The 14,266-nt window shown below is 42.9% G+C and overlaps 1 protein-coding gene across 1 annotated transcript; it reads left to right on the forward strand.

The window, feature by feature from the left end:
- Window positions 1-10,298: 10,298 nt before the first annotated feature.
- Window positions 10,299-10,842, forward strand: LOC130721871 (uncharacterized). The gene has a single exon (XM_057572457.1). It carries the CDS (start codon window positions 10,387-10,389, stop codon window positions 10,759-10,761), a length of 375 nt encoding a protein of 124 aa, XP_057428440.1. The 5' UTR covers window positions 10,299-10,386; the 3' UTR covers window positions 10,762-10,842.
- Window positions 10,843-14,266: the final 3,424 nt, after the last annotated feature.

The raw sequence follows: 14,266 nt of genomic DNA on the forward strand, positions 1-14,266 counted from the left end.
GAAGTCTGTGACGGAGTATACAACTGAGTTCTTACGTCTTTCTGAGCGTAACGAATTGGGAGAATCTGAAAATCAGAAGGTGGCTCGATACATCAGTGGCTTAAAGGGTTCTTTGCAGGAGAAGATGGGTTTGCAAACTGTGTGGACTGTGGCTGAAGCATCCAGTCTAGCTTTGAAGGCTGAATTGATAGAGAAGTCCCCTCGAAATTTCCCATCTTTCCGAAGATACTCTCCCCAAAACAACATCGAGTCAGCATGCGATAAGGAAAAGAGCCCAACAACCAAGGATCCCAATTCAGGAAACAAAGGAGCCAACAGTTCTAGCGGTGTGCAACAGAGCAAGACACCCAACCAGAAACCAACTAATCCTTATGCGAGACCGGCAATTGATAAGTGTTTTCGTTGTGGTGGGCAAGGTCATCGATCCAATGTTTGTCCTTCTAGGAGAACCGCCGCCATTCTGAATGAGGAGACTGAGGAGGAAGAGGAGAACAATGACTATGAAGGGGTTGAGTTTGCTGAAGAGGAGTCTGAGGAAAGAGTAAACTTTGTGCTCTTGAGGATCCTGCTATCATCCAAAGAAGAAAGTCAAAGGAAGAATTTGTTTCGATCACACTGTTCTGTTAAGAACAAGGTGTGTAACTTGATCGTGGACAACGGCAGCACTGAGAATTTGGTTTCCCAAAAGCTGGTAGAGTACTTGAAGCTGACAACAGAGCCTCATGAGAAACCGTACACCTTGGGGTGGGTGAGTAAAGGGCCACATGTGAAAGTTTCACAGACTTGCAAGGTACCTATTTCCATTGGGAAGCACTACAGAGAGGAGGTATTGTGTGACGTTTTGAGTATGGATGTTTGTCATATTTTACTTGGGCGGCCTTGGATGTATGATACTGATACTACATACAAAGGAAGGGATAATGTGATGTTGTTTACATGGGGAACACACAAAATTGCTATGGCTCCTGTTTTGCACTTTGACAAGGGTCCAGTAGAAAAGAAGTCCAGTTTCTTGGTGATGACACAGAATGAAAAGGAGCTTGATGAGGATGTAAAAGAAACTAAATGCTTCTGTCCAGTGGTAATTAAAGGATTGATGAGCGTTGTCAAAGAGGAACCGATAATTCCAGAAGAGGTCCTAGAGATTCTAGAGGACTTTAAAGAGCTGACTGCAGATGAGCTACCCAACGAGTTGCCTCCGATGCGAGATATTCAGCACCACATTGATCTGATTCCGGGGTCTAGCTTGCCAAATCTTCCTCACTACAGGATGAGCCCGAAAGAGAATGAAATCTTAAGGGAGCAGATTGAAGACTTGCTGAAGAAAGGATTCATTCGTGAGAGCATGAGCCCATGTGCTGTACCAGTCCTCCTTGTCCCTAAGAAAGGAGGTCAGTGGCGAATGTGTGTTGATAGTAGAGCCATCAATAAGATAACTATCAAGTATCGATTCCCAATTCCCCGTTTGGAAGATATGCTTGATGAATTAGCTGGTTCTAAGGTGTTTTCAAAGATAGACTTGCGTAGTGGCTATCACCAGATCAGAATCAGGCCTGGAGATGAGTGGAAGACAGCTTTCAAGAGCAAGGATGGATTGTATGAGTGGTTGGTGATGCCTTTCGGGTTATCAAATGCCCCCAGCACCTTCATGAGGTTGATGAATCAGGTTCTGCGTCCATTTATTGGTTCTTTTGTGGTTGTTTACTTTGATGATATTCTGATTTATAGTAAGAACAAGAAAGAACACCTGGAGCATGTGAAGCAGGTGTTGCAAGTTTTACAGGAGAACCAGTTATACATTAATATGAAAAAGTGTACATTTAGCACCAACAAATTACTCTTCCTAGGTTTTATTGTTGGAGAAGAAGGGATTCATGTTGACGAAGAGAAGGTGAGTGCAATCCGGGATTGGCCCACACCAAAGTCAGTAACTGAAGTACGCAGTTTTCATGGTTTGGCTACTTTTTATAGGAGGTTTATCAGAGATTTCAGCACTATCACTGCACCTATCACTGAATGTCTAAAGAAAGGAAAGTTCAAATGGGGATTTGAACAGGAGCAAAGTTTTGGCCTGATTAAGGAGAAATTATGCTCTGCACCGGTGCTAGCACTCCCTGATTTTGATAAAGTGTTCCAAGTTGAATGTGATGCTAGTGGAGTTGGCATAGGAGCGGTGTTGTCTCAAGAGAAGAGACCGGTGGCCTTTTTCAGCGAGAAGTTGAGTGATGCTCGCCAGAAGTGGAGCACTTATGACCAGGAGTTCTATGCAGTCTTTAGAGCTCTACGCCAGTGGGAACATTACCTAATTCAGAGAGAGTTCATTCTGTTTACTGACCACCAAGCTTTGAAGTTTCTTCACAGCCAGAAAGTGATAAACAAGATGCATGCTCGGTGGGTGAGTTTCTTACAGAAGTTTCCTTTTATTATTCAGCATAAATCGGGAGCTCTTAACAAGGTAGCAGATGCGTTGAGTAGGAGAGTTTCCTTGCTAATTACTTTAGCGCAGGAGATCGTAGGCTTTGAGTGCCTTAAAGAGCTGTATGAAGGTGATGTTGACTTCAAGGAATTATGGGCCAAGTGTAGTGGTAAGCATCCTTCGGCAGATTATCATATCCGTGATGGCTATCTTTTTAAAGGGGATCAGCTGTGCATCCCTTGCTCCTCTTTAAGGGAAAAGTTGATCCGAGATTTACATGGTGGCGGACTCAGCGGTCACTTGGGCAGAGACAAGACCATTGCTAGCCTGGAAGAGAGGTATTATTGGCCACACTTAAGGAGGGACGTTGGTACTATAGTCAAGAGGTGTTACACTTGTCAGGTTTCTAAAGGTCAGTCACAAAACACTGGTCTTTATATGCCTTTGCCTATTCCTGATGATATCTGGCAAGATTTGGCTATGGATTTCGTGTTGGGCTTGCCTCGTACACAACGAGGTGTGGATTCTGTGTTTGTTGTTGTAGACAGATTCTCCAAGATGACGCACTTCATTGCCTGTAAGAAGACTGCTGATGCGTCCAACATAGCCAAACTGTTCTTCAGGGAGGTGGTGCGCCTTCACGGGGTTCCTACGTCGATTACTTCAGACAGGGACACCAAATTTCTCAGTCATTTCTGGGTTACTCTTTGGAGGTTATTTGGAACAGCGCTGAACCGAAGTTCTACGGCACATCCACAGACTGATGGACAAACTGAGGTAACCAATAGGACTTTGGGAAATATGATTCGGAGTATTTGCAGGGATAAACCGAAGCAGTGGGATCTAGCTCTTCCACAGGTGGAATTTGCTTATAACAGTGCTGTGCACTCAGCTACCGGAAAGTCACCTTTTTCTCTCGTTTACACTTCTGTGCCCAGACATGTGGTGGATTTGTTACAATTTCCTAAAGCACCTGGGGTTAGTGCAGCGGCTGAGACAATGGCTAAGGAGATTGTGACTGTTAAAGAAGCTGTAAAGGCCCGGTTGGAGGCTACTGGAATGAAGAACAAGGCTGCCGTCGACAAACGCAGGAGAGCTAAAGTTTTCAATGTGGGAGACGATGTGATGGTGTTCTTACGGAAGGAGAGGTTCCCAGTTGGTACTTACAACAAGTTGAAGCCACGCAAGTATGGTCCATTCAAGGTGATTCGGAAGGTCAATGACAATGCTTATGTGGTGGCTCTCCCAGATGACATGAATATCTCAAATACTTTCAACGTAGCTGACATCTATGAGTATCAGGAAGATGCGGCCCTTTATCACGATGAGAACTCGGGGTCGAGTTCCTCAGGGGTGGAGGAGACTGATGTAGCGCGGCTGGCTGCGCGCTTCGGCGATGATGTCGCTCGTCGAATGAGCCCGATCGGATTTTAGCCCATCTAATCAGTCTCGGGCCCGCAAAACAAAATCTAAGTATTTTATTAGGATTTTATTTATTAGGATCTTTAATTTTCAATTAAGATCTTTTAGGATATTATTTATTTTTTGTTAGAAACTTATTTATTTCAATTAGGATCTTTTATTTTCAATTAGGACCTTTCAAGATCTTATTTCTTTTTGGTTAGGATTTTCTTTCTTTTCCTATTTAAGCAATTGTAAGGCATAGCCTATTCAGTTTTGATTGATAATAAAATTTAAGAGTTTTCTCTTCTTCTCTGGTGGATTCCAGTGTATTTTCTAGGGTTTTAGCGCTTGCTAATTTCCTTTCTGGTGGATTCCAGAAACCTTTTCCTTAGGATTTGCGCTTGCAATCCTAGTACGACTTCCGCTGCATCAAGACTGATGTAGCGCGGCTGGCTGCGCGCTTCGACGATGATGTCGCTCGTCGAATGAGCCCGATCGGATTTTAGCCCATCTAATCAGTCTCGGGCCCGCAAAACAAAATCTAAGTATTTTATTAGGATTTTATTTATTAGGATCTTTAATTTTCAATTAAGATCTTTTAGGATATTATTTATTTTTTGTTAGAAACTTATTTATTTCAATTAGGATCTTTTATTTTCAATTAGGATCTTTCAAGATCTTATTTCTTTTTGGTTAGGATTTTCTTTCTTTTCCTATTTAAGCAATTGTAAGGCATAGCCTATTGAGTTTTGATTGATAATAAAATTTAAGAGTTTTCTCTTCTTCTCTGGTGGATTCCAGTGTATTTTCTAGGGTTTTAGCGCTTGCTAATTTCCTTTCTGGTGGATTCCAGAAACCTTTTCCTTAGGATTTGCGCTTGCAATCCTAGTACGACTTCCGCTGTATCAAGTGGCATCAGAGCAGGCTTTCTCCTGTCTCCTTTCTTTGCTTGATCAACCATGGAAGATCAACCATTGACCAAAGCAGACCTGAAGGATGTTACCGCGGCTCTTACCGCGGCCCTAACTGCTATGACACAACAGATGACAGAACAGATGACACAACAGATGGCGACGTTAATGACGCCTTTAACTGACAACATCAACAACATGAACCAGCGAAGAGACGGGGGAAGAGTACCGCGTAGGGTTCCGCACGGTGGCAACAACAGTCATGCCATTATTACGGAAAATTCAAGTTCTGAAGGAGATGAAGCTGATGAAGAAGAAATAGTTGACCAAGGGAATCAGAATCATAACCGGGACTACCGAGTGAAAGCTGATATTCCATTGTTCTACGGAACTATGGGAGTGGAGGAGTTTCTAGACTGGCAGATTGATGTTGACAGATTTTTCGACGTCATGGGCGTCCCCGAGAATAAGCAAGTCAAGATGGTGGCAATCAGGCTGAAGAGTACTGCTGCTGTGTGGTGGGATAAGCTTGTTATCCAGAGGCAGAGACAGAGAAAAGGGCCAGTCAGAACTTGGCGAAGAATGAAACAATTGATGATGGAGCGATTTCTACCAGAAGATTACGAGCAGATTCTTTATAAGATGTATATCGATTGTGAGCAAGGAAAGAAGTCTGTGACGGAGTATACAACTGAGTTCTTACGTCTTTCTGAGCGTAACGAACTGGGAGAATCTGAAAATCAGAAGGTGGCTCGATACATCAGTGGCTTAAAGGGTTCTTTGCAGGAGAAGATGGGTTTGCAAACTGTGTGGACTGTGGCTGAAGCATCCAGTCTAGCTTTGAAGGCTGAATTGATAGAGAAGTCCCCTCGAAATTTCCCATCTTTCCGAAGATACTCTCCCCAAAACAACATCGAGTCAGCATGCGATAAGGAAAAGAGCCCAACAACCAAGGATCCCAATTCAGGAAACAAAGGAGCCAACAGTTCTAGCGGTGTGCAACAGAGCAAGACACCCAACCAGAAACCAACTAATCCTTATGCGAGACCGGCAATTGATAAGTGTTTTCGTTGTGGTGGGCAAGGTCATCGATCCAATGTTTGTCCTTCTAGGAGAACCGCCGCCATTCTGAATGAGGAGACTGAGGAGGAAGAGGAGAACAATGACTATGAAGGGGTTGAGTTTGCTGAAGAGGAGTCTGAGGAAAGAGTAAACTTTGTGCTCTTGAGGATCCTGCTATCATCCAAAGAAGAAAGTCAAAGGAAGAATTTGTTTCGATCACACTGTTCTGTTAAGAACAAGGTGTGTAACTTGATCGTGGACAACGGCAGCACTGAGAATTTGGTTTCCCAAAAGCTGGTAGAGTACTTGAAGCTGACAACAGAGCCTCATGAGAAACCGTACACCTTGGGGTGGGTGAGTAAAGGGCCACATGTGAAAGTTTCACAGACTTGCAAGGTACCTATTTCCATTGGGAAGCACTACAGAGAGGAGGTATTGTGTGACGTTTTGAGTATGGATGTTTGTCATATTTTACTTGGGCGGCCTTGGATGTATGATACTGATACTACATACAAAGGAAGGGATAATGTGATGTTGTTTACATGGGGAACACACAAAATTGCTATGGCTCCTGTTTTGCACTTTGACAAGGGTCCAGTAGAAAAGAAGTCCAGTTTCTTGGTGATGACACAGAATGAAAAGGAGCTTGATGAGGATGTAAAAGAAACTAAATGCTTCTGTCCAGTGGTAATTAAAGGATTGATGAGCGTTGTCAAAGAGGAACCGATAATTCCAGAAGAGGTCCTAGAGATTCTAGAGGACTTTAAAGAGCTGACTGCAGATGAGCTACCCAACGAGTTGCCTCCGATGCGAGATATTCAGCACCACATTGATCTGATTCCGGGGTCTAGCTTGCCAAATCTTCCTCACTACAGGATGAGCCCGAAAGAGAATGAAATCTTAAGGGAGCAGATTGAAGACTTGCTGAAGAAAGGATTCATTCGTGAGAGCATGAGCCCATGTGCTGTACCAGTCCTCCTTGTCCCTAAGAAAATGTGTGTTGATAGTAGAGCCATCAATAAGATAACTATCAAGTATCGATTCCCAATTCCCCGTTTGGAAGATATGCTTGATGAATTAGCTGGTTCTAAGGTGTTTTCAAAGATAGACTTGCGTAGTGGCTATCACCAGATCAGAATCAGGCCTGGAGATGAGTGGAAGACAGCTTTCAAGAGCAAGGATGGATTGTATGAGTGGTTGGTGATGCCTTTCGGGTTATCAAATGCCCCCAGCACCTTCATGAGGTTGATGAATCAGGTTCTGCGTCCATTTATTGGTTCTTTTGTGGTTGTTTACTTTGATGATATTCTGATTTATAGTAAGAACAAGAAAGAACACCTGGAGCATGTGAAGCAGGTGTTGCAAGTTTTACAGGAGAACCAGTTATACATTAATATGAAAAAGTGTACATTTAGCACCAACAAATTACTCTTCCTAGGTTTTATTGTTGGAGAAGAAGGGATTCATGTTGACGAAGAGAAGGTGAGTGCAATCCGGGATTGGCCCACACCAAAGTCAGTAACTGAAGTACGCAGTTTTCATGGTTTGGCTACTTTTTATAGGAGGTTTATCAGAGATTTCAGCACTATCACTGCACCTATCACTGAATGTCTAAAGAAAGGAAAGTTCAAATGGGGATTTGAACAGGAGCAAAGTTTTGGCCTGATTAAGGAGAAATTATGCTCTGCACCGGTGCTAGCACTCCCTGATTTTGATAAAGTGTTCCAAGTTGAATGTGATGCTAGTGGAGTTGGCATAGGAGCGGTGTTGTCTCAAGAGAAGAGACCGGTGGCCTTTTTCAGCGAGAAGTTGAGTGATGCTCGCCAGAAGTGGAGCACTTATGACCAGGAGTTCTATGCAGTCTTTAGAGCTCTACGCCAGTGGGAACATTACCTAATTCAGAGAGAGTTCATTCTGTTTACTGACCACCAAGCTTTGAAGTTTCTTCACAGCCAGAAAGTGATAAACAAGATGCATGCTCGGTGGGTGAGTTTCTTACAGAAGTTTCCTTTTATTATTCAGCATAAATCGGGAGCTCTTAACAAGGTAGCAGATGCGTTGAGTAGGAGAGCTTCCTTGCTAATTACTTTAGCGCAGGAGATCGTAGGCTTTGAGTGCCTTAAAGAGCTGTATGAAGGTGATGTTGACTTCAAGGAATTATGGGCCAAGTGTAGTGGTAAGCATCCTTCGGCAGATTATCATATCCGTGTTGGCTATCTTTTTAAAGGGGATCAGCTGTGCATCCCTTGCTCCTCTTTAAGGGAAAAGTTGATCCGAGATTTACATGGTGGCGGACTCAGCGGTCACTTGGGCAGAGACAAGACCATTGCTAGCCTGGCAGAGAGGTATTATTGGCCACACTTAAGGAGGGACGTTGGTACTATAGTCAAGAGGTGTTACACTTGTCAGGTTTCTAAAGGTCAGTCACAAAACACTGGTCTTTATATGCCTTTGCCTATTCCTGATGATATCTGGCAAGATTTGGCTATGGATTTCGTGTTGGGCTTGCCTCGTACACAACGAGGTGTGGATTCTGTGTTTGTTGTTGTAGACAGATTCTCCAAGATGACGCACTTCATTGCCTGTAAGAAGACTGCTGATGCGTCCAACATAGCCAAACTGTTCTTCAGGGAGGTGGTGCGCCTTCACGGGGTTCCTACGTCGATTACTTCAGACAGGGACACCAAATTTCTCAGTCATTTCTGGGTTACTCTTTGGAGGTTATTTGGAACAGCGCTGAACCGAAGTTCTACGGCACATCCACAGACTGATGGACAAACTGAGGTAACCAATAGGACTTTGGGAAATATGATTCGGAGTATTTGCAGGGATAAACCGAAGCAGTGGGATCTAGCTCTTCCACAGGTGGAATTTGCTTATAACAGTGCTGTGCACTCAGCTACCGGAAAGTCACCTTTTTCTCTCGTTTACACTTCTGTGCCCAGACATGTGGTGGATTTGTTACAATTGCCTAAAGCACCTGGGGTTAGTGCAGCGGCTGAGACAATGGCTAAGGAGATTGTGACTGTTAAAGAAGCTGTAAAGGCCCGGCTGGAGGCTACTGGAATGAAGAACAAGGCTGCCGTCGACAAACGCAGGAGAGCTAAAGTTTTCAATGTGGGAGACGATGTGATGGTGTTCTTACGGAAGGAGAGGTTCCCAGTTGGTACTTACAACAAGTTGAAGCCACGCAAGTATGGTCCATTCAAGGTGATTCGAAAGGTCAATGACAATGCTTATGTGGTGGCTCTCCCAGATGACATGAATATCTCAAATACTTTCAACGTAGCTGACATCTATGAGTATCAGGAAGATGCGGCCCTTTATCACGATGAGAACTCGGGGTCGAGTTCCTCAGGGGTGGAGGAGACTGATGTAGCGCGGCTGGCTGCGCGCTTCGACGATGATGTCGCTCGTCGAATGAGCCCGATCGGATTTTAGCCCATCTAATCAGTCTCGGGCCCGCAAAACAAAATCTAAGTATTTTATTAGGATTTTATTTATTAGGATCTTTAATTTTCAATTAAGATCTTTTAGGATATTATTTATTTTTTGTTAGAAACTTATTTATTTCAATTAGGATCTTTTATTTTCAATTAGTATCTTTCAAGATCTTATTTCTTTTTGGTTAGGATTTTCTTTCTTTTCCTATTTAAGCAATTGTAAGGCATAGCCTATTCAGTTTTGATTGATAATAAAATTTAAGAGTTTTCTCTTCTTCTCTGGTGGATTCCAGTGTATTTTCTAGGGTTTTAGCGCTTGCTAATTTCCTTTCTGGTGGATTCCAGAAACCTTTTCCTTAGGATTTGCGCTTGCAATCCTAGTACGACTTCCGCTGTATCAAGTGGCATCAGAGCAGGCTTTCTCCTGTCTCTTTTCTTTGCTTGATCAACCATGGAAGATCAACCAATGACCAAAGCAGACCTGAAGGATGTTACCGTGGCTCTTACCGCGGCCCTAACTGCTATTACGCAACATATGACACAACAGATGATACAACATATGGCGACGTTCACGGCGGCTTTAACGACGCAGATCAACAATACCAACAACGGTAACCGGCGACGAGACAGGAGAGGGAACCCACATAGGTTTCCGCGCGACAACAACAACAATCGTTCCGCTATATCTTTACCTTCCCAATCTTTGCATTTACCATCCGTATCTCATCCTTATTACCAAGTTCAGTACCCAACCTCTAAAACCACCGAAACTCCACACCCCCAACCTGCTGCTCCAAACCTTATCAATCCTTACCCCAACATATCACCGATTGCAGGTCCAACTTCCTTACCATTACCCCTACCAAAACCTACTTCAAATTCATGTCCCTCTACAAGACCTATGTACGCAACTTCTTCGGAATCTGATTCTCAAATTTCATTTGCGCCATCCTCCGTTGTTGGCCTGGAAGATGAGGCAAAAACGTTGATGGATGATTTGTGCAGCGAGAGCACACCAACACCAACACACAGTTCTCTTTTATATGGATCTGATGACATCTTAGAGGTTGTTCCCCATGTTATATCTGAGCCAGACACCTCTGTCAATTTGGGCATCGAGGCAGTGTTCACACCTTACAATCTAACACTTATGGTTGTGCCTCAGGTTCGATATGTCCTTGTTCCCAAGTTTGCACCCCATTTGTTTGGTAATATTCCTGAGAAAAAGGAGCTGCAATCCAACTTGTCTAACTCGCAATTCAGACAATTTATTCCATGCCACTGGAAGTTGTTTCAATCACGGCTAGTTCATCCAGAAATCACACTCCTTCAATTTCATGGTATTTGGCGAAAACAATTTGATCCTGGCATCAACAAGATGGATGCTAGTGTTTCTAAACAGGAGTCTCCACACTCTTTTCCATGTGCTTTTATTAGATATTCAACACTTACTCTCCTTGGTTTAATTTGGAAGCCTTTTGATCCTGGTATTTTGAGGCAACTGAAGTCCTTTATCGTGATGTGAACTCGAGGTCGAGTTCTTTACAAGAAGAGGAGACTGATGTAGGAGCTTTTTAAGATAATTTTAGTATTTTAGTAATTTTACTTATTTGTAATTAGGGTCTTTTAGGATCTTAATTATTTTTTTTAAGAACTTATTTATTTTCAATTAGGATCTTTTATTTTCAATTAGGATCTTTTAGGATATTATTTATTTTTCTATTAAGATATTTTCTTTTCCTATTTAAGCAATTGTAAGGCATAGCCTATTCAGTTTTGATTGATAATAAAATTTAAGAGTTTTCTCTTCTTCTCTGGTGGATTCCAGTGTATTTTCTAGGGTTTTAGCGCTTGCTAATTTCCTTTCTGGAGATTCCAGAAAGGAAATTAGCAAGCGCTAAAACCCTAGAAAATACACTGGAATCCACCAGAGAAGAAGAGAAAACTCTTAAATTTTATTATCAATCAAAACTGAATAGGCTATGCCTTACAATTGCTTAAATAGGAAAAGAAAGAAAATCCTAACCAAAAAGAAATAAGATCTTGAAAGATCCTAATTGAAAATAAAAGATCCTAATTGAAATAAATAAGTTTCTAACAAAAAATAAATAATATCCTAAAAGATCTTAATTGAAAATTAAAGATCTTAATAAATAAAATCCTAATAAAATACTTAGATTTTGTTTTGCGGGCCCGAGACTGATTAGATGGGCTAAAATCCGATCGGGCTCATTCGACGAGCGATATCATCGTCGAAGCGCGCAGCCAGCCGCGCTACATCAGTCTCCTCCACCCCTGAGGAACTCGACCCCGAGTTCTCATCGTGATAAAGGGCCGCATCTTCCTGATACTCATAGATGTCAGCTACGTTGAAAGTATTTGAGATATTCATGTCATCTGGGAGAGCCACCACATAAGCATTGTCATTGACCTTTCGAATCACCTTGAATGGACCATACTTGCGTGGCTTCAACTTGTTGTAAGTACCAACTGGGAACCTCTCCTTCCGTAAGAACACCATCACATCGTCTCCTACATTGAAAACTTTAGCTCTCCTGCGTTTGTCGACGACAGCCTTGTTCTTCATTCCAGTAGCCTCCAACCGGGCCTTTACAGCTTCTTTAACAGTCACAATCTCCTTAGCCATTGTCTCAGCCGCTGCACTAACCCCAGGTGCTTTAGGCAATTGTAAAAAATCCACCACATGTCTGGGCACAGAAGTGTAAACGAGAGAAAAAGGTGACTTTCCGGTAGCTGAGTGCACAGCACTGTTATAAGCAAATTCCACCTGTGGAAGAGCTAGATCCCACTGCTTCGGTTTATCCCTGCAAATACTCCGAATCATATTTCCCAAAGTCCTATTGGTTACCTCAGTTTGTCCATCAGTCTGTGGATGTGCCGTAGAACTTCGGTTCAGCGCTGTTCCAAATAACCTCCAAAGAGTAACCCAGAAATGACTGAGAAATTTGGTGTCCCTGTCTGAAGTAATCGACGTAGGAACCCCGTGAAGGCGCACCACCTCCCTGAAGAACAGTTTGGCTATGTTGGACGCATCAGCAGTCTTCTTACAGGCAATGAAGTGCGTCATCTTGGAGAATCTGTCTACAACAACAAACACAGAATCCACACCTCGTTGTGTACGAGGCAAGCCCAACACGAAATCCATAGCCAAATCTTGCCAGATATCATCAGGAATAGGCAAAGGCATATAAAGACCAGTGTTTTGTGACTGACCTTTAGAAACCTGACAAGTGTAACACCTCTTGACTATAGTACCAACGTCCCTCCTTAAGTGTGGCCAATAATACCTCTCTTCCAGGCTAGCAATGGTCTTGTCTCTGCCCAAGTGACCGCTGAGTCCGCCACCATGTAAATCTCGGATCAACTTTTCCCTTAAAGAGGAGCAAGGGATGCACAGCTGATCCCCTTTAAAAAGATAGCCATCACGGATATGATAATCTGCCGAAAGATGCTTACCACTACACTTGGCCCATAATTCCTTGAAGTCAACATCACCTTCATACAGCTCTTTAAGGCACTCAAAGCCTACGATCTCCTGCGCTAAAGTAATTAGCAAGGAAGCTCTCCTACTCAACGCATCTGCTACCTTGTTAAGAGCTCCCGATTTATGCTGAATAATAAAAGGAAACTTCTGTAAGAAACTCACCCACCGAGCATGCATCTTGTTTATCACTTTCTGGCTGTGAAGAAACTTCAAAGCTTGGTGGTCAGTAAACAGAATGAACTCTCTCTGAATTAGGTAATGTTCCCACTGGCGTAGAGCTCTAAAGACTGCATAGAACTCCTGGTCATAAGTGCTCCACTTCTGGCGAGCATCACTCAACTTCTCGCTGAAAAAGGCCACCGGTCTCTTCTCTTAAGACAACACCGCTCCTATGCCAACTCCACTAGCATCACATTCAACTTGGAACACTTTATCAAAATCAGGGAGTGCTAGCACCGGTGCAGAGCATAATTTCTCCTTAATCAGGCCAAAACTTTGCTCCTGTTCAAATCCCCATTTGAACTTTCCTTTCTTTAGACATTCAGTGATAGGTGCAGTGATAGTGCTGAAATCTCTGATAAACCTCCTATAAAAAGTAGCCAAACCATGAAAACTGCGTACTTCAGTTACTGACTTTGGTGTGGGCCAATCCCGGATTGCACTCACCTTCTCTTCGTCAACATGAATCCCTTCTTCTCCAACAATAAAACCTAGGAAGAGTAATTTGTTGGTGCTAAATGTACACTTTTTCATATTAATGTATAACTGGTTCTCCTGTAAAACTTGCAACACCTGCTTCACATGCTCCAGGTGTTCTTTCTTGTTCTTACTATAAATCAGAATATCATCAAAGTAAACAACCACAAAAGAACCAATAAATGGACGCAGAACCTGATTCATCAACCTCATGAAGGTGCTGGGGGCATTTGATAACCCAAAAGGCATCACCAACCACTCATACAATCCATCCTTGCTCTTGAAAGCTGTCTTCCACTCATCTCCAGGCCTGATTCTGATCTGGTGATAGCCACTACGCAAGTCTATCTTTGAAAACACCTTAGAACCAGCTAATTCATCAAGCATATCTTCCAAACGGGGAATTGGGAATCGATACTTGATAGTTATCTTATTGATGGCTCTACTATCAACACACATTCGCCACTGACCTCCTTTCTTAGGGACAAGGAGGACTGGTACAGCACATGGGCTCATGCTCTCACGAATGAATCCTTTCTTCAGCAAGTCTTCAATCTGCTCCCTTAAGATTTCATTCTCTTTCGGGCTCATCCTGTAGTGAGGAAGATTTGGCAAGCTAGACCCCGGAATCAGATCAATGTGGTGCTGAATATCTCGCATCGGAGGCAACTCGTTGGGTAGCTCATCTGCAGTCAGCTCTTTAAAGTCCTCTAGAATCTCTAGGACCTCTTCTGGAATTATCGGTTCCTCTTTGACAACGCTCATCAATCCTTTAATTACCACTGGACAGAAGCATTCAGTTTCTTTTACATCCTCATCAAGCTCCTTT

Source organism: Lotus japonicus, chromosome 6 (genome assembly GCF_012489685.1).
Source record: "Lotus japonicus ecotype B-129 chromosome 6, LjGifu_v1.2".
In the NCBI taxonomy this organism is placed as follows: Eukaryota; Viridiplantae; Streptophyta; class Magnoliopsida; order Fabales; family Fabaceae; genus Lotus; species Lotus japonicus.

Bases quoted from the DNA above. Each gene is read 5' to 3' on its own strand.
- LOC130721871 (XM_057572457.1), top strand. From the start codon at position 10,387: ATGGTTGTGCCTCAGGTTCGATATGTCCTTGTTCCCAAGTTTGCACCC.